The sequence below is a fragment of the Trichoderma breve genome, chromosome 5, assembly GCF_028502605.1.
Source record: "Trichoderma breve strain T069 chromosome 5, whole genome shotgun sequence".
NCBI classification, from domain to species: domain Eukaryota; kingdom Fungi; phylum Ascomycota; class Sordariomycetes; order Hypocreales; family Hypocreaceae; genus Trichoderma; species Trichoderma breve.
Window position 1 is genome coordinate 3,434,226 of NC_079236.1, and position 19,424 is coordinate 3,453,649.

General features: G+C 49.0%; 8 protein-coding genes across 8 annotated transcripts; 5 read left to right on the forward strand and 3 right to left on the reverse strand.

The window, feature by feature from the left end:
• Positions 1–987: 987 nt before the first annotated feature.
• T069G_08658 (flavin-binding monooxygenase-like domain-containing protein) lies at positions 988–2,956 on the forward strand (the record flags this gene model as incomplete). The annotated part of the gene is made up of 6 exons (XM_056175868.1): positions 988–1,193; positions 1,249–1,524; positions 1,583–1,740; positions 1,818–2,136; positions 2,192–2,466; positions 2,526–2,956. The coding sequence occupies 6 exons, from the start codon at positions 988–990 to the stop codon at positions 2,954–2,956; spliced, it is 1,665 nt and encodes a 554-aa protein (XP_056026817.1).
• Positions 2,957–3,353: 397 nt separating this feature from the next.
• T069G_08659 (uncharacterized protein) lies at positions 3,354–5,287 on the reverse strand (the record flags this gene model as incomplete). Its single annotated transcript, XM_056175869.1, has 7 exons — positions 3,354–3,459; positions 3,526–3,561; positions 3,738–3,818; positions 3,894–4,254; positions 4,372–4,936; positions 5,056–5,171; positions 5,242–5,287. 7 exons carry the CDS (start codon positions 5,285–5,287, stop codon positions 3,354–3,356), a joined length of 1,311 nt encoding a protein of 436 aa, XP_056026818.1.
• Positions 5,288–7,382: 2,095 nt separating this feature from the next.
• Positions 7,383–8,987, forward strand: T069G_08660 (FAD binding domain-containing protein; the record flags this gene model as incomplete). Its single annotated transcript, XM_056175870.1, has 3 exons — positions 7,383–7,541; positions 7,595–7,758; positions 7,817–8,987. The coding sequence occupies 3 exons, from the start codon at positions 7,383–7,385 to the stop codon at positions 8,985–8,987; spliced, it is 1,494 nt and encodes a 497-aa protein (XP_056026819.1).
• A 507-nt stretch (positions 8,988–9,494) lies between these two features.
• On the forward strand, positions 9,495–10,924 carry T069G_08661 (ras family domain-containing protein; the record flags this gene model as incomplete). The annotated part of the gene is made up of 7 exons (XM_056175871.1): positions 9,495–9,683; positions 9,737–10,074; positions 10,142–10,169; positions 10,244–10,309; positions 10,364–10,447; positions 10,519–10,695; positions 10,754–10,924. The coding sequence occupies 7 exons, from the start codon at positions 9,495–9,497 to the stop codon at positions 10,922–10,924; spliced, it is 1,053 nt and encodes a 350-aa protein (XP_056026820.1).
• Positions 10,925–11,565: 641 nt separating this feature from the next.
• T069G_08662 (oligosaccharide biosynthesis protein alg14 like domain-containing protein) lies at positions 11,566–12,525 on the forward strand (the record flags this gene model as incomplete). The annotated part of the gene is made up of 2 exons (XM_056175872.1): positions 11,566–11,715; positions 11,785–12,525. 2 exons carry the CDS (start codon positions 11,566–11,568, stop codon positions 12,523–12,525), a joined length of 891 nt encoding a protein of 296 aa, XP_056026821.1.
• Positions 12,526–12,622: 97 nt separating this feature from the next.
• T069G_08663 (mitochondrial ribosomal protein s25 domain-containing protein) lies at positions 12,623–13,429 on the reverse strand (the record flags this gene model as incomplete). Its single annotated transcript, XM_056175873.1, has 2 exons — positions 12,623–12,968; positions 13,050–13,429. The coding sequence occupies 2 exons, from the start codon at positions 13,427–13,429 to the stop codon at positions 12,623–12,625; spliced, it is 726 nt and encodes a 241-aa protein (XP_056026822.1).
• A 559-nt stretch (positions 13,430–13,988) lies between these two features.
• Positions 13,989–14,567, forward strand: T069G_08664 (uncharacterized protein; the record flags this gene model as incomplete). Its single annotated transcript, XM_056175874.1, has 2 exons — positions 13,989–14,049; positions 14,194–14,567. The coding sequence occupies 2 exons, from the start codon at positions 13,989–13,991 to the stop codon at positions 14,565–14,567; spliced, it is 435 nt and encodes a 144-aa protein (XP_056026823.1).
• Positions 14,568–15,439: 872 nt separating this feature from the next.
• On the reverse strand, positions 15,440–16,519 carry T069G_08665 (tyrosine phosphatase family domain-containing protein; the record flags this gene model as incomplete). Its single annotated transcript, XM_056175875.1, has 3 exons — positions 15,440–15,941; positions 15,996–16,176; positions 16,246–16,519. The coding sequence occupies 3 exons, from the start codon at positions 16,517–16,519 to the stop codon at positions 15,440–15,442; spliced, it is 957 nt and encodes a 318-aa protein (XP_056026824.1).
• Between the last annotated feature and the right edge of the window lie 2,905 nt (positions 16,520–19,424).

Sequence of the window (19,424 nt, forward strand, 5' to 3'; positions counted from 1 at the left end):
TATCCGAAGCAGCGAGTAATTGGCCATTCTCAAATTCTTTGGGTTTTCATTGGCGAATAAACACCGAGATATAGCAGATCAATGTTGTGTGTAGCATTGGAGCCTGTTTCAGTCTTTCCAACCACACCTGTGAACAATGACGTGGCAAGCAAGGGTTGGACTATAATCCGGGATTTCAAGCCAGAAAGTGCTGTGTATGCATATTTTTTGTCTGGCGAATCAACAGCACGATAGATAACCATCAATGTCTTCGTGCTCAATTGTGCCATCTCTGTGTGAAGAAGATGGGGAAATACTGAAGAATCTTCTGGGGGGGTTATGAGAGCTTTTCGCCATCAATGGTTATACCCAAGTTCATGTCATAGAGAGTGCAGCCTAAGACTTATAGTCGGCCTCCTCATGGCTCCATAGTCTATGTAAGGGCAAATGCTCATAACTTCATGTTGGTTATCCTTCGGACAAAGTACTAACAATTCCATATCCCCACTTTGTTTAATCGATTTCGCCTTCGACCGGCATGTGCTCTTCTTTAAACCTACACACGCTCTCTGTACTTGAACTCTGTACTCAAACCCAATACTTGAACTCTGTATTTAAACCTAGATGAACTATATCGTACGTCATTGTGAAGTCTTGATGCATTCCTTGTTATGCGATTTAGATGTTTCCCATGCATAAGTAGGGTTGTACTGCTTCAAAAGGGCATTCTCAAGGTTTCAATAGGTCAGGTTGCTATGCGAGAGCGGCCTACATGTGGGCGTGAGCCGATAATCGCCGACGAGTTGCAGAGCCCATATCCGTGCGTGCGTCAGAATGTAACGCCAAGATGAACAATGTAGCCGTCAAGTATCATTGATGTGGGATATATATATGGGAACAGCTGCGGGGGCGCGAAGTTCCTTTGTGGCATCTGCAACATAATTCTGAGCGTGAAAAAGCAGAACGCTGCGTTGTTGAACTAATTCTACGGACATATCAGCAAAAGCTATGGGCTCAAAGCCAACTTATACAGTTTCTGACCAATGGATTGGACAGCCGAGGCCCGTTCGGGTGGTGGTTATAGGAGCCGGAATCGGAGGTATCGCTGCTGTGAAGCTCTTTCGCGAGACGTTTCAAGATCGCCCGACGACTCTTGTTATTTATGAGAAGAATCACGATGTGGGAGGAACTTGGCTAGAAAATCGCTACCCAGGGTAAGCAGGGCGCAGGCCAAGCTCCTGATCTGATCACTAATGTTAGCGATAACAGATGTTCAGTTGATAATCCCGGACATACATATACCTACTCGTGGGAGGGAAACCCATCCTGGTCTAGGGCATATGTTGGTGCCGAAGAGGTTTTCGAATACTACAAAGGCCGTGCGAAAGCTTATGGAGTATATGAATATGTGAACTTCAATCATCGAGTAATTGAGGCCAGATGGGATGACTACGTTGGTCAGTGGAAGCTCAAGATTGAGAAAGAAGGCTCTAGTATCATTGAAGATGAGTGCGAAGTTCTTATTAATGTTTGTGGAATGCTCAAGTACGTTACCAACCCAGATCTGGCTATGTTGTGATAACTAACCTGGATCATACCTCAGCCAGTGGAAGTGGCCTAGCATTGATGGCCTAAGCACTTACAAAGGCCATCTAGTCCACTCAGCAATTTGGGATTCTAATTACTCATTCAAGGGGAAAACTATCGGTGTTATTGGGTCTGGATCATCTGCTATTCAGATGGTGCCGAAGCTTCAAAAAGGTAAGCAAAGGATTTATACCATCTCTTACACCATCTAAAGAAGATTTCATATGCTGATGAATGCTACAACTAACCAGAAGTTAAATCATTGATCTCTTTCAACCGGTCTCCGTCATGGATTACTCAAGAATTCGGTGCAAAGTATATCCCTGAAGGTCGAGGACTCGTCTATTCTGATGAACAGAGGGAAGAATGGCGCAATAATCCCAACGAATTTCTAAAGTATCGAAAGGAAGTTGAAAGCATTGGAAATAAATTTTGGCACGCCCAGTTCAAGGATGGGCCCATTCAAGAGGAGTGGTACAAGCAAACTCGGCAGAATATGGAGAAGGCCTTGGGGGGGAATCCGGAACTGATATCGAAAATAGTACCTACATTCGCTGTAGGATGCCGAAGGTGAGAACCAGTTACACTACCATGCATTGATATGAAAGTCTAATGCGTTCCTAAGAGTGACGCCTGGCCACGGCTATCTTGAAGCTTTGACCAGAGACAACGTCATCGTGAGAAGCGATGAGATCAGACGCATCACACCCACAGGCGTTCAAATGGTTGATGGAACCAACCTCGCTCTTGATGCCATCATCTGTGCCACAGGTTTCGACAATTCATTTCGCCCGTCATTCGCACTCATTGGAGAAAATGGTGTGGATATGAGAGACGAGTGGAGAGAAGAGCCTCGATCCTATCTTTCGGTAGCTGCAGCCGGATTTCCAAATTACTTTAGTGAGTCTTATCTACTAAAGACAATTCGAGAGTCCGATGGCTAATATTGTTGGTGATAGTGGCTACAGGACCGAACTTTCCGTTAGCAAACGGCTCATTAGTTGCATGTCTGGAGCACACTCTGAAGTATGCTTTCAGAGCAGTCGAAAAGATACAGACCCAAGGAGTTAAAGCCGTGTCGCCTACTCGAGAAGCAGTTAACGATTTTCAAGAGCATAAAGATGCGATAATGGAGAAAATGGTGTGGACCTCACCGTGTCGCTCTTGGTACAAAAATGGCAAGGTAGACGGCAAAGTCTGGGGGCCATATCCCGGCTCAGTGCCGCATTTCTTCGAACTCATGGGCGAGACTCGATGGGAAGATTTTAAGATTGAGTATAGGACTTCCAATCGATTCCAATATCTAGGAAGGGGAAATACGCATCGAGAAGTTAGCGGAGGAGACTTGGCATGGTACGTTACTGAGCCAGGAGCAGATCCCGCTGCCTGAGAGGGTGGACTATGCGCTGGAATTGAATGCCAAATTAAAAATTATCTCGAATCATGATAGCGTTTCTCAAATAATGAGACTCAAACATCATTAATAATTGATCTCTTTCTATATATCGCCTTTTATTATCGATTAAACACCTCTCGCAATAGTGGTTTCGACACGAGATGGCCATACTTGTTTAATATCCGAAATTATCTGTTTGACACCTCCTTTACCCGTATCAGCTATTTGAGATGTTTGCCCAGCGCTATATAACTTGTCAATCATTTCTAACTTTGCAAGTGCCAGCGTGTAGAACTCGCGTGAATGGCGTAAGAAACTTGGACAAGGCGTAGATTCATCGCGATTTATTACAACACGGGCTTCAGCACCTATCTGTGTGGATCTTATACGCTTATTCCACAATGACAGCCATTTGTCTAAAGAATTGAAAAGTGGCGTAATCGTATTCTGTGAAGAGAAACAAGAGATCTGTTGGCAAAATATGATGGAATGTATCGCTGAATGCGCGTAAGCATTGACCCAACTAACAAGGACCATCACTTTCAGTCCATAAATAGTCATACCTGAAATCAAGATAAATCCCCCAAGATCTGAGATCTCTGGAAGAGAATCGAATTCAGCTGAATTTGTTGTGTCGCAGAGCATTTGAATCACGTCGTGTATGTTTGTCTCTCTGTATATACGATAATTTGGACATATCTGCTGCACCGCCTGGAAGAACTCATGGCCTGAATGAGCGTGAAAGCAGGTGTCCGGATATGAAAATGGAAAATACAAATCAGGAACAGTGATACGGGGGGGTGTCATATGGAAGATGGTAAAGGCCGTGTCAAGCAGAAAGACGTAGGTTTTGGTGCTACTCGATTGATCGCATTAGTACTCCAGGAATACGCAGTTTACAGAAAGTTGAAGATGGACAGGTTCTCCTTACCGAAGTATCTGTTCTTCGAAGATAAATTCATCCCAGTGTCGTAGCGTTGCAGCCAAGTCCGAACCTATCTGTTCATCAGGCCGATGGTATGCTAGCTCTTGAGAGGCTTGGGCGACGTACGGATATCGAAGCTTTCTGATCCTTTCCTTCGCCTTCTCCGTTCCTTCCCATGTTTGCAAAGCACACATTAATACGGTCGTTTGTAATATTCTTAGCTTGGTATATCGCGTCAAGGTGGGATCTGCCTGACTACCCTGAGTTTCTCGCGACAGCCACGGCAATGCAAATACCAGTCTTTCAACAGGCTCCAACCATTTTCGAGCATTTTGAGCATCATTTGGGTACTTGGAAACGCAAGCCCCTATAAGTACTAAGACCAGGACTAACTCTGCCGGAGCTTGAGAGGGGTCGAAACTAGGCGGGTGAATAACTGGGCAATTCCGATGCCACCTTTTCCAGAATGCATTTAATAACCTACGAAGATTCAGGGGGTTGAAGAACTCAAGGCATTGTTCGTCCAATGATTGTAAGTGGTTACCTGTTACAAGCTTGTCGATGCCAGGTAAATTGAGCAACTTTTCGCATATTGCCTTTGTTTGTGATAGAAGAGGGTCGAACAACCACTCCATAGTTTTGGTCGCACGACTCCTCTCTTCGGAAGCTTTAACCCATTTGCTACCGGCCTCGTAGTCGATGCTTAGTAAGTCATCGATAGTCAAGAAGTTATCGAAATAAGCGTTGCCAGGTACTTTCTCCGACGAAGTAAGAAAGTTAAACGAAATGTCGAGGCCTCCGCATAAAGTGAAGTTGAGAAGAAACTCAAAGCGTTCAGTTTCAAAGGCTTGAAAGTATAACCCTCTACTTCCTTGGTCCGAAACGAAGCAAGAGTAGTTGAGGGGGTTTGAATTAGTTGTGAGAGCTCCTAGGGTGAATGGCGACAACGCCAGCGACATTGACAAGGTTGGTTTGGCAGCTACCATAAGTTCACCATCAGTTCCAGTCAAACGATGGAGCATTTCCAAAGGAGAAGTATCTTCCGTTGACTGGAAACTGTACGAATTTGGTTTATGCGCTTGAAACGGGCTCATGCGACAGTAAGAGCACGAGGAGCCTCTCATGGAGCAAGTCCCACAAGGTGAATTAAAGTCGCATGCTCGCTTACTGCTTGCACATTGATCACAGGCTCTTCGTTTCCTTCCTCGTGTCGCCGGATTAGGGACAGAATGACCTGCAGCCTTTCGTAAGAGACAAGACTTCCAGTGCTTACGCAGGGAGTCTCTAGATGCCAAAGCTATAAGTCAACTTCAAATAGCACAGTGGGGCCTATGTTTAAGGAAGATCTGCGTACCTGCGGGTAAATTTCCATAAGCAATAAGTGCATTGATGTAATTCATGGCCGCTGTCTGTACGGTTACAATCTCGTTCGACATCCGTTAGCCGTGCTTCTAGAACGGGGCGAGAAGCACCTACGGGAAAGTTGATGTCTCTTCAGATGCGCCGAGCGCCCAAATGAGGCTGAACAAGTGTTGCAAGTAAACCTCGGGTCGCCCATCTTGACCAAAAGGCTCGCAATATGGAGCAAGTGAACTTGCTTGATGAACTGTACAAAGCAGCCGAGTCCTGTCGGTCCCAACTAAACACGGTGGCGGGCGCAAAATCACCAACCGCCCGAAGTAAATGTGGGAGCACAGCAAAGACGAGAAATCCGGTTGAGGTCCCTGATGACAAAGAAATTAGAAATACGGGTTTCTCGCAATCCATAAATCTGCACCGGTAACAGCCAGTCCTATTTTACCGCTCCGAGGTCAATAGGATCTGGTGATGGGTTGGAGCATCCGGCTCGGCCAAGTTACCGGCCCCGAGCGATCGGAGAAAAAACGCTACTGGGCGGGTATTTACCGCAACCCCCTGGCTCATTGGATCGCCATGCCCTTGGGTCGAGTTCTGCATGAAATAGTGAAAGGTCGGATGACTAAAATTGAGGAGATGATTGACCGGTAAGAGACGAATGTGGTATAGATTATGCGGCCCCTGGCGTCGGCAACAGAGTTGCTGCGGGGGACCAATATAGATCGGATGACATGTACGGGGTACGGACTGACGGGTCTTGAAGTATGAGTCCGTATGGGTCTTTATTAGAATCCGGGGTAGACATATGCATAAACATGTTAAGCAAAATGCCCACCAGGTCCCAAGCCGAGATGTAGAAGTGGTGCATATGTGTGCGACTCCCAGAACATCTCTGAAGACTTGGATGCCTCCGAAGACTTGGACGAATTGTCCATGGCGGACCTTTCCGCACTCCACAAAGACAATGGCGGGAAGGATTAATTATCCGGGAGATTCATATCCTGTAATAGGCAAATTTAATCCCCGTAGTGCTGATGTACCCGAAGACGAAGATAGGTGGAGCTTCGCTCATTGAGGATGGCACTACTCAAACATCTAGATTCGTATTTCTAAGACTGCGTAAATCCACGGAGTTGACTGATCATTTAATGTATTTTTATCGAACATTATGTTAACGGAACAAAGGACTTAGGCGGTGTGTCTGAGTCTGGGCGTATGTTGCGGACCACTCGAAAAGACAGATTGTATTGATGATGGAGTGACTGCTCCCCAGCTGCATGAGTCAAGTTAGTTGATCACTGTAATTATATATGGTTAGAGAATGAATAACTTTAATTGTGTGTGTTTTAGAGTATTGCCATTCGTTAGGATCAATGATATATGTCCTTACGAAGACAGACTCAATTCACTGAGCACTGTCCTTTTCGTGCAATAATATAGACAATCATCAGCATATGACGCGGTAAATAGCCCGACATCTGAGCATTCCTGCACCTTATTCAAGCAATTATAATTTTAGACACTCACCATCTCTAACATACTAGGCATGACTTATGTTTGACATTTTCTTGTGACAACATCGCTCCCCAAGATCCGAGGTGTTGTAGTGCTAGTCCTCGGGATAGTCTCCTCAAAATCCTACCCTATCCTGAAAGTACACCATAAAAAACAGGGTATTTCACATAATATGGCATTTTGACCTCGGAAAATCGCACGTTTTCATCTTGTCCGGTGTGCCTACTAGGGAAATAAGAGTAACGCATTCGATACTTCCGTAACGAGGTTCCCATTCGAGCAACTTTGCCAGTTTAGTGTAAGCGGGTAAATCCCGCCTTCCCACCTCAAGCGCAAGCATCACGAAGGATCTATGCTAACAACCACTGGCGCTGAAATTATGACATAATCGTAGACAAGACTATTCCTTCGTCTAATGCTCTAATGCTCCTTCAAGAGGAGAAGAGGGGAAGTTTGAGGCCATGAAGCAGATGGAGATGGGATTGTTGTTGTCTCTCATATAAAAGGGTCATGTCTGGCGCTCTTCTATTCATGTCCAACTACACAGCCAACCTGAATACAAATCCAACCACATCCTGATATCAACATATAAAGCAAAGCGCCAACTCAAAACCATAATTCACAATGAGTCAATACACAGCGAGTCAGAAAACTCTCAATGTCGGAATAGTGGGAGCAGGAATCGGAGGACTCACTGCGGCCATTGCCGTGGCTAGAGCTGGAGCAAAGGTGACTCTGCTTGAAGCTGCTCATGAGCTGGGCGAGATTGGTGCTGGAATTCAGGTATGTAGACTCCATGAATCTTCTCCATTTACATCTATCTAATAATACCTCAGATGTTTCCCAATGTCTCTCGATTCCTAGTAAGATGGGGCGTAGACAAAATTATTGGTGATAACATTGTCTATCACCACGAATGTAACACATACTTCGGCCCTGATGCCACTCTGGTTGCACACTCTTTGGCTTCTGACTTGGTTGAAAAGGCTGGATTCCCCTGGTAAGAAGTTAACTTCTCCAAATAAAGTACTTCTCTAACCTGCGGTATTCATTTACAGGTTTGTTGTCCGACGTGACCATTTGCATTATGGCCTCACTGAATCGGCACGTCGCCATGGCGTCAAGGTGATTGTGGGGGCTCGTGTCAATGAGATGCAAGACTTGGAAGATGGTGTCCATCTTCAGACCACGACGGGTGATAAATACTCGTTTGACATGGTCATTGGCGCCGATGGCATCAAATCCTTCATTCGATCACAATTGCTGCCCGGCATCGTTCCCAAGGCCACTTCCAAGATCGCCGCCTACCGTGGAGTGTTGACGTATAAGCAAATATTCGACGAAATCCCAGAAGCGCGCTCTTACCTGGGAAACAACATGGACGTCTGGGCCGGTCCCAATGGCTATATCCTCACGTATCCAATTTCAGGAGGCAAAGAGTTCAACATTGTCACCGCCTTTTGCAGAGATGACTACGTGACAAAAATGGAGCAGGTCAATATTGAGGAATTCCGTGACTATTACAAGGATTACCACCCCATCATTCAGAAGATCCTCAAGCTGGTCAACTACACACAGAGATGGCCCCTTCTTCAGATGGCTCCCGTGAAAACATGGTCTAACAAGCACAAGAACGTGGTATTGATGGGCGACGCAATCCACTGCATGCAAAACAACATGGCACAAGGCGCAGCGACAGCCATGGAAGACGGTGCCTTTCTAGGTCGTATCATTAGTGAGGTTGTCCGCGGCGTCATTTCCATCCCCGAAGCTATCCAACTCTACGAGAAACAACGAATGCCCAAGGCCTGGGTTAAGCAACAGATTTCGTACATGTCCGGCGTTATCAACATGATGACCGATACAACGGAGCGTGACAAGGCTGCTCTCCCAGAGACTCAAGCGGCACTCGAAAACCCCGTTCGCCCAACACGTTTGCCCCCAACTTACCGATCTTGGCAATGTTATGCCACGGCTGATTCTGTCCCCGGAATCTTTTACTATGACGCTGAGGGTGATGCGGACAGTACCGTGTGCGAATATTTGTGCAGTAAGGGACCTGTTGACGAGATTCAACAGCTCAGCGAGAATCTAGCGAACAAGTGGATGGGCTATGTCCACAACAATGGATTGACTATGCAGAATGGTGAGGTGAAGTCGGACAAGGGACCTGCTTTGACACCAGCGGATTATCAACGATATACAAGCCATCTGCATGAAAAGAATTAATGATCCATATTTGCATTTACTTTCGGCTCATGGCATGTATAAGCTAGGTTGATAGCGTAGCGAGAATAGCAGATACTCAAAGAACTGAATATCCACCACCTAGGTGGAAGTTACCAGGCTTCTCTTTGCATCCTATTCCTATACTTGAACTTTGCGCCGAGATGCTGAATACTCATATATTCCTTTTCTAAACAGTAGCAATCAGTCTTCAAAAATGCATCTTCATCGCCGCATCTTGAGTTGTAGGTTAGCCCCTATACCATCGCACGCCTCTTTGCAATTCACCTGGCCATCAGTGCTGCCAGCTGGTCGCGTCCATCGCCAACGCGTCAACACGTCGAACACTTCAAACACGCTGCTTTGTTTACTTTTCTTCGTGAGTAATCTCTTCTCGCATCGGCCCCGTTGTTTTGACCAGCTGCCACCTCCAGAGTGACCCTCCTCTCCTGCAACAACTCAACTCAACTCAACTCAACCTCGCAACCTCGCTCCATCAACCTGCTCATCATGGAAGCGAAAATGGAGAATCAGGAGCCAGAGGCAATCATGCAAGACGCTCCTCAGGATGTTCCCCAAGAAATGCCAGGAGAACTCGCCGAGTCCATCGACAACTGGAGACATTCGGTCCCCAGCCGCATGGAGCGCGAGGATCCCTTTGTCAACGATGGCTTCGTGCCTCGACCCGAGACTCGCGTCGTAAGTACCCTCATCACCACTACCAGGTCCATCATTCTCATTGTGCGTCACAGACCTTTCGTGAGCCGGAGAAGCCTCCTGTTCGCCGCCCATCGACCCGCATCGCCATGATGCGAGCCGCCATCCCGCTCTTCCGCCGCTCTAACGGCCCCAACGCGCTCCAACCGTCCCTCATGGAACGCCCCGAGACAGCCCTGGGAGTTCGGGACGAAGAAGAGGACGAAATGGTGACTGAGGCGAAGAACCCCATCCGAGGCTTTTTTGCCCTGTTTGGTCGCAAGAGAAAGCACCGTAGTCCTTCGCCCACTCCCACGGTTGTCCTCGATACGCCCTTGACCCTTCACTTTTTGTTTGTCGGTGCCCAGGGTGCTGGACAAACGTCTTTGCTTTTGTGAGACCTAGCCAATTTCATTCCAGCTTCCTGTGATGTGAGAGAATTCGTGCTGACGATGGGACAGCCGTGCTCGCTATGGTCTTTTTCCCGACGTAAGATTGAAATGGCTGCTGCTACCAGGCAAGGTATACCCGTAAGACAAGTCGAGATACTAATCACAGTACAGTCGAGCGCCATCACTCGCACCTGTTACGAGACGTACACCAACCACCGCATGTACTACTCTCAGCCGGTCCGCGTCGAAATGTAGGACACCTCGGGCGCGCCAGACTTGAACACGGTTGAGCGACTGTCGTACGTGCAGTGGGACGGCATCTTCCTTTGCTTTGACATTAAGGACAAGAATTCTCTCCACACTATTCTTCAGTGGGTAAGTCAAGTATCGTATAACATTTCTGCTTTTTCCAACAGAGCAGATGAGCTAACAGTTGTTTGTCACAGTGGCAGAACGCTGTGCAGGGCGGCTTCCTTAGCCAGCAGCAGAGCGAGGTTCTTCTTCACCTCATCGGCATGAAGAAGGACCAGCGTGCCAGCTGCCTTGATGAGGCCCACCGACTTCAAGGCCCCTTTGATCCTTCATATGCGCCTTTTCCTACCTGCTGCGTGATCCCCCATGATGTAGGTCTTTCATGCAGAGCTCCAAGATGGAACAATGTGCTAACAGCTCGTCTCACAGGCCATGTGGTACGCCCGTCGTATCGGATGCCACCGCTACCTCGAGTGCTCTGCCAAGACCGGCGAAGGAGTGGACGTGATGATCGAAGAAGCCGGCGCCGAAGCGACCAGACGAGCCATCATAATTGCTCGCATGATGCGCATGGCGCCCGGCAAGAGACGCCTGTTCTAAATCGGGATCTTATGCAATCGAACTAGGCTTCTGAGTGAATCTTCGGATATTTGGGAGGACTTGATTTGATCTGCTTGAAGGAGGATAGGATAGCAGCCCTTGATTTGATGCCATGTTGGTGAGAGGCGCTTCTTTGCTTTGGCTGTTTAGCCTGCGCCTCACCGGGAATTTTTCATGGCCATGTTTGAAATCAGGGCTTGCTCAAAGTTGAAACTGCCGAATAGGGCATGCTGAATTTAAATCGCAATGTGTTGTTTCAATTATCGAGTCGTAATTTGTGATTGTTGTTGTTCAAGTGATGTTGTCCTCGTGTCTGAATCACTGTAAAGAAGGAGGAACACGAGAGTGGGGCACTGGTACAATGCACTCTGTACTTTGGACCTCACCTCAGCTTGAACCACCGTCAATCAACATCACGGCTCTCACTCTCACCACTCCTTTTGCTCAGGCGTCGCATCTTGAAATTACAAGATTTTGCGTATCTCTACAAGCCTAAAATGCCTTATTTGTGATTTTCCACTCGCTGTGAGCCGCTGCCACCCCTGCAAAACTCATTATTTGATGGTTTCTAACGAAGGCTTAGATGAACGTGTCCATCAGAAATCAAGGGAGATAGATAGACTCAGCCTTCAATAATAATCATGGCTCGCTCTACCATCATCGCCTTTGGCCTCGCCAGCGCCGTAGCTCTCGGCTCAGCCATCTTCACCATCACCTCTTCACCCCGCCTTCTAAAAGCCAGCCTCCTCACCCTCGGCGCCTCTAGCATCGCCCTTCTCATCTTCGCCTCAGTAAGTCTCCCCACCAACCTCATATCCAAAGCGAGACAAACCCCTTCTGACCGGCCGCCAACCCTCTAGACAAGACACATTCAACTCATCTCCCATCGTAGCCGCAACAGAAGCGCAAGACAGCCCAACTCACAAAATGGTCTCGTCCAGCGCGCCCCCGTAGACTACAACCTCTTCGTCCTCGGCTCTGGAGGTCACACAAAGGAGATGCTTATGATGATGGACGACGGCTTCTGCAATTTCGCCGACTTCCACCGCCGCTACCTCATCTCCAGCGGCGACTCCATGTCGGAGAACCACGTCCACGACTACGAGGAGAGCTTGGCGTCGCTGTGCGAATCTCGTGGGACGTCCCCTGGCACATACGACAAGTTCATCGTCACCCGCGCGCGCCGAGTCCACCAGCCGCTCTGGTCGACCCCTTTTACGGCGCTGCTTAGTATCGTCGAGATATTCCCCGCGCTGCTCATCCCGCCAAAGGACCTGGTTGGGATGAAGATGAAGCCGTGCTATCCCAGCCGCGTGTTTTCAAACGGGCCGGCTACTGGCTTCTTTGTTGCGTTGGCGGTGCACTTACTCAAGATGGTTTACCTTGTCCCTGAGAGCTGCATGAAGGTGATCTACATTGAGTCCTGGGCACGCATATCAACTCTCAGTCTGACGGGCAAGCTCCTATTCCACACCGGTATAGCAGACGTCTTTGTCACACAGCACCAAGAAGTCGCAACTCGATATGGCGTACAGAATGCAGGAGAAATTGTCTTTAATTCCCGCCGCTTGGATGACATAGAACCCAGCCCTGCCAAATAATGATAACATAATTTTACCTTCTTTTTTTATAACCGTCTCTCCGATTGTCTTCGTACAAGTCATATAATACAAGCATGCCAGCCCTCCGAGTCTATACCTATGCCGCCGCCGTCACAGGCTGCGCCTCCGCCGTCTCCGCCGCACCCTCCTCCTCCTCGAGTCCAAACGTCTCAATGTCCGAGCTTGCCCTGGCCTCCCGGTTCGCCGTCTCCTTGCCGGCCCAAATCTTCCAGTTCTCGTATTCCTGGTCCTCGAGCTGCATGCCGATATCCAATCTCGTCTTGCCAAAGTACGCGCCGACGTAGCGCGCCTCCTCGATGGCTATCCTCTTCTCAACCTCCTCTTGCTGGCGCAGCTTGTAGAATTCTCGGCGGACCGTGTCGTATGCCTTGCGCTTGCTCATCTTTTCGTTTTCCATTAACCACAGCTGGCGCTGCACGACGCTGTAACAGAGAAAATTCGTCAGTGGATATTCTTCTCCCCTCTCCATCGAGATATACCGCGGGGTCTTGTGATTTTCTCACCTTTCACCTGATAGTGGGATACCCGGCTGTCTCAGCCCTTTGCTCCAATCACAATGCTGGTAATCCTTGCCATCCAACTCCAGCACCACCCTCGGTCTAGCCAGCTCCCACGGGTGATCCTTGTAGAAGCTCGTTCTTAACGCATCTTCCGGGTACGCAATGCTCTGCGGGCGGAACAGCTTCTTCGGCTTCGTGGCCTTTGGGTTGGGCATGCGGTGGCGCGGCGTGACGGTGCGCACGAGGGCCTCTGACGGGGGCACCGAGTTCATGACGGCGAACCACGGCGGCGTGGGCACGTTGTAGCCCGGCATGAGCTGGTGCTTGAGCTCTTCCCGGACGGCCTTGTAGACGCCCGCGGGGCGGATTTGCCTGCCGCCCATGATGGCGGATTTTGTGTGGAGGAGGCTTTGATTCAAGTGGTGAGTGTTTTTCGGAATTGGCTCAAGGAGGCTTTATAAAGGTCGTTTATATGGTGAATTGGGCTGGAGTTGCGGCGATTCAACTGAACCGTCCTTGTCGAGATCGAATTCGATGTTGGTGGATATTGGTCGTGCGATGAATATGGAAATTTTGGGGTCGTCGGCGAATCATTCGGCCGGCCCGCATTTGTACTTATAACAGGCATCAAAATATCTACAACAGCTTGCTTCCATTATACATCCAACCATTGTGCAATGGATTAACCCTCAATTGAAGTAATTATTTACAAATTCCAGAATAATCAGGTTGATCAATTGAATCATGCTGTGAAATCCTAATTCCAGCTCTGCAAGTGCCAACAAGTGAATGTGTCTTGTAGAGGTTGTGCTTAGTCATCACAACTTGAGATACATCACGTCACATTCAACCTCAACCATGGATGTTAGCGATCTCACATGAAAAAAAGCCTAAACCACATCTCAACACACATAAAACTCAACACCAACATCAGCCCCCATCATGGCATCTGATAAAGAGGCAATTGAAAAGTCCATAACCGAGCGTCTCACCGAATGGGGCTGTAAGTTTTCACCCCATCCCCTACCATCCTCCATCTTACACCAAAAAAAAAATCCACCTCCAAATCCTCATCTCACATATATAATCTCTCACAGACTCACCTCTCACCTCATTCCTCACCACTAACAATCTTCTCACAAAACAGCATCCTCCCTCCCCCCCTCCCTCCTCGCAACCCTCATCACCGCCCTCCACGCCCGCCCCCTCCAACCCCTCCCCCTCACCCTCTTCACCCCAACCCTCCTCTTCTCGTCCTACCTCAACCTCTCGGGCTACCCAACCGCCAGCGCAGGCCTCACCGCCGCCTGGTCCGGCCTCTACGCCCTGCTCGCCCTCCGACGGCGCCAGACTCTCCGCGCGAAATTCAGCATCCGCGGCGTCGTGCGCGGGACGGCCGTCGGGCTCGGTGCGGCGAACTGCGTGGCGGGCGGTTGGGTATATCTGCATGGCAGCAAGGATCGTGATAGGGACGAGAGGGAGAGCCGGAATCGGTGGGGGCAGTTTGACGACAAGAAGTGAAAACGACGACAAAAATCGGGTGAGGCTTAGGGTTAGAGGAGAAAGAAACAAAAGATACGTGGCAGAAGATGGATGGAGAGATGGAGATGGAGAGGGCATTGTATGACTACTTAGGGAACGACTGGGACTTCATTTTAGTTGGAGTCATGAGATGTATACTATTACCTACTTGCACATGTTTAGCGTGGAATCAGAATTACGCAAAATTCACAATATGACACTTTGACTGAATTGGCGATACAAATAGGTTTCGTATTCAATCACAGGCCAATGGTGTTTCTAGCACAAATGGCCTTCAAGTAAGTGTGAGCCACTACCGTCTATACAAATATTGGATATAAGACTTAATATCCACTTCCCAAATCCACAACACCAAAGATGATAATGATGATATGATAGTAAAAAAGCGAGATGGGGCAAACAGGATAGTTAATTAGCATGCAAAGCGCAACCATCGTGTGCTTTTACATCGCCACCTCTTCTAACAAAAAAAAGTCGACAAAGGAAACAAGAAGGATAATACCATCATCACACAAAAAACGCCGATTCGCAGATCGTCTCAGCTCTTGAAGTCTCTGCGAGCCCAATCCCCACCCATAAGATCCCAAGTACAAATCTGTACCGTGATGCCTTTCCCGTGCAACACCCAACACTGGCAATAATAGAATGTTCCGTAAACCTTGCTCTATATCTGCGGTCTTGATACCGCGTCTCTCTCTGTCTCTCTCCGTTTCTCTCTCTCTGTCTTTCTCTCTTCGTTCTTGTTTGCGATTCTTTCGGATAGCGCTGTCGTGAAATAGAAACAAAGCTGGAGTCGCAATAACGTAGTACACCTTCCAACTAACTTTTTCTGACTCTTCCGAAAATTCGTCCTAGCTGGACATATTGTTGCGTTGAACGGCCATGCGAGAACCAGACACCAGCCATATTGTCGTGACTACGGCAGTGAACAAAAGGGTCCTCATAAATGAGCGCACTTGGAGTGGGCCGAAGCGTGGATTCTCGGCATGGACTGGCCGAACCAATGTAATCTCGAGCGAACTGGGCTGAAATGAGGTAATGTACTCGACATCACATTCCCGAACCTTGGGGGAGGCATAGGTGGTGTACTCGTCAACGACTCTGTCGAGGCCCCAGCCAGACAGCTTGCGAACAACGGCTACGACGCATCCGGTACGGTGCTTTCCGTGGTTGCAATGGATCATGAGAGGATAGTTTTTTCGATCCAGAACAAGTTCGAGAATGGCGGCCATGGTGCTGGGCGGAATTGGTTCTTTCTTTGTTCCCTTCATGTTGAAGACGGCCTGCTGGATGCCATTGGCAGCGACAAAGGACTCAAGCTCGTGATCGGGGTCATCTTTCTTGACCAGGGTACTAAGATGGGGTTAGCTTCAAGAGTGAGCGACATGGATAGGTGCCAACACATACACTATCGTCTTCAGCTTCAGGCTCTTCAAGAAGGCATAGTCTTCCTTCTTAGGATAGCTGCTTCGGTAAACACCAGGAACAACCAAGCCAAAATTGACTGGTCTACCATCCATGGGCGTTGCCGGAAATTCTGAGACGTTTGTTGCAGTAACTGATACTACTGATCCACTTGATGTAGAGCCTGGGAAATGGTCAGTACCGTTCAGACGTCATACAAAAGAAGGACAAGGACAAGGGTGGAGCAACTCACGAGACATAGCACTAGCCCTAGGTAGCGTTGAAGACGGCAGCGTCTGCTGAACAGCAGCGCGGCGTTGAGTGCGTGAGACGGTTTGTTCCTCGATCAGAGTCTGATCATCCACGACACTTTGCGTCTTCATCTCGGACATGGAAAAGGACAGGTTTTCGAGTATCAAGTCGTGATCTTGCGTCGGAAGCAGGGTGGGAAACAGTTGGGGAGAGGTGAGGGGAGTTTCGGAGGCAAAGGGGAGGACAGTATTGTCGGAGAGAATATTTAGTGCCATGCCGACCAGCTCGCGTCGATTTATAAGGTATATCGGTAGATTCTGTTGTCTGCGCAGCCGAGTTTGAGGTTTGATGGCTTGGTGTAGTTGAAGAACTCTATGCTTGAATCACGGCAACTTTGAATGTAGTGTTCAGATAGAGTTCAGTAAAGTTCGAGGCTGGAAGGATGACGGTATGGAGGATAGGTATTGAGGCAAGTCCGTTTGTTCAAGAGGAGACTCGTGAATAGGAGCAAAGTCGAGATTCAAGTCTTGAGACCGTGATTAACGAGGGAGGAGAGTAGAGTAAAGAGTAGAGGGCAGATGGTATGAAGCAAGGATTTTTTCGGTGTACAATGGCTTCACAAAGGCACTGCTAGCGGGCAAGGCCTAAAGGATCGTAGGATTCCTTCTGGAAGAATCAAGAGGGAGTTGAGAAGCCATCTTGACGAGAGTGGGAGAAGGCCAGTGTAAATGTAAGTACGAGGAGAGTTGCAGGCTTCGGTCAGGAAGAACAGGCAAGGTCGCGTGGGAGGATGGATGTGGGAGGGAGATCGCCAGGTTTGGAGGTCGACTGAGACGGGGCATGGGGGTTGGTTTACAGGGCATTGGGTGCTGCTGGGTACGTACCGGCAGCCAGGCGAGCAGCCGTAGGTACCGGGCAGGGTCCAAGGCGCGACATGCGAGCGCGAGGGTAGCGGGTACAGTGCGGCGGCGTATTGGAGCGAGTATTGGGTACTGCAGCCAACGGGCGAATTCAAGTGGTGACGACATGTACTCTCTACGTGGAACATCGCATGCTCCGGCGGTACCCAGTACCCAGCAGCCAGAACACCAGACCTCATTCGAATCCATTTTAGAACTGCCCCCCATGCGCATCCCACAAACCCTGGTCGGCAACAGCTTATGTACATGTGTACATGTATGTACTAAAAGGTCAGGTCAGTCTGGTTCAAGTGCATTAGAGCCCTTTTCCAGTTTTGGGGCCGGAATTGGTGGCATCGCGGTGGGCCGGCTTCTGGAGCGGGCCTCTGTACCTCTCTGAGGGTGGGGTGCAGTGCCAGTTACTGTACCAGTTGGGTCCATGCCAGTATCAATCGTACAGTGAAGCTGTGCTGTGCTGTGCTGTGTTGTGCTGTGCTGTCCAGTGAGGTCCAGTACTTAGCGGGCAATTTTTAGGTTCACTGTTGGTCCAGAACTCATCTGTCTCATCGGGCTGGTTGGTACTCGTACTCTGGAGGTACTAGGCCAGTATTCACGGACGTTGTTAGTGCCGTTCCCGTCTCGGATCGCGGCTGCAGCGGACCTCTGTTTTTTTTCTCGGGATTCGAGACGAGAGCGAGACAGAGGAAAAGAGACTGGAGCCATTGAAGCTTGCTAACTGTGAAGTCGAGCTTGGTCTATTGCCCAGGTAGCGGCAAATAGTGTGGTGCCATGACTGAGGCACTTCCACGGCGGTCCATGACGAGCTGCTCTTCATGCTTCCAGCAGCTTACGAAGCAGGCCAGATTGAAGGTTCGAAAGTCTCCAGTGTGCTGGCTCCATGATTCTACCTCCATAGAATTCAATGGACCTCAAGTACCGGTGGACCTAATTTACTCCAGTCTATGGGGGACGGAGACTTGATGAAAAGTCCAGAGTTGGATCACCCAACCACTTTTTGCACTGTACAGTACACGCGTCTGTACATACTAGTACTCCAATTTACTCGCCCTTCTTCTCCAGCTGCTTGTTCCCGCAGCCCCCCCTTCGTTAAGTCGTCGAATGAAAAAGCTTGTCCCTCTGTGGCGAGAGTCTGGACAAAGGATCCCAGCGCCATCCATTGCATTTCTGCTGGTGGCTGGGCAGCTAGCTGGAGCCTTGCTCAACGCAGTTCTAGGGCACCAATGGCTCAGCCCGCTGGAGGATGCAGCTTTTCTACCTACATGCACATATGCATGCAGGGAGAACATGCAATATTGATGGTTAAATATGGATTGATGGTGATACTGAAGACAATTTTACCAAGTATCGCCGCTGCAAGTCCGATTGGGGCCGCCAAATGTGTCCCTGTATGTGCTCACGCGACTCAATTCCAGATGGGTGTCCTTACAGGTGGTGAAATGGCCCTCCCAACGGCTCAATTCTTTGCACTGGTCTCGTTGCCAACGCACAACTGCATGCGCTGACATTTCGTCTCTTTTCTTCCCTCACTTCATCTCCCCTTTCAAGCTAGCTAGCTAGAGGAGGCGCCTGTGTGTCTCAAGGAGCTGTCAGGCCAGAGACGCCACCGAGGCAAACACTAAGCATCCGCGGCACAGGGATGCAGGCCACCGTCGCCCACGCAATTGGACCCTGAGATGGAGATGGCTCTGGTCATGTCATTCGGAGACCCGAGATTTGCTGCGTCTTCTCTTATTCGCTGTATATCGGCTCTAGCACGCAAGCACAGCTGTCCATGTGAAAGATTGCTTGGACCCAAATTGCAGGGATCCGTGTTCCTATTTTCACCAATGTCTGGATGCGGAAATGACACACGCGGGATGCATTGTCCAGGCCAAATCGACAAAAATCCAAGTTATTCACCGTTGCTACGTAGCTTAGGAAGCGTTCGCGCTTTATTAAGGTGAAGCAAAGGGGGGAAGCTAAGACGTCAACGACTGTGGGAGTGAGGAGAAGCTCCCATGTCCAATGCAGTCTCTTCTCCTCGCAAGCCACCCCGCGCTGACCATCGGCCGAAGGAAAAAGGATGACGAGTAAAAAAATAAAAATAGCACGCTGCACGATGATATCAATTTTAATCCCTTAGTGAATTTCCGTGACTGGTTGGTGTACGTACGGGTGGCTGCAGCGATTTGCTGTTGAGACAATCTTGGGATCGAGAACCTCTCGGATCACTTGGAACGACTCAGCCGTACCTAGTGGTGCCTACATCCTACTGTACATC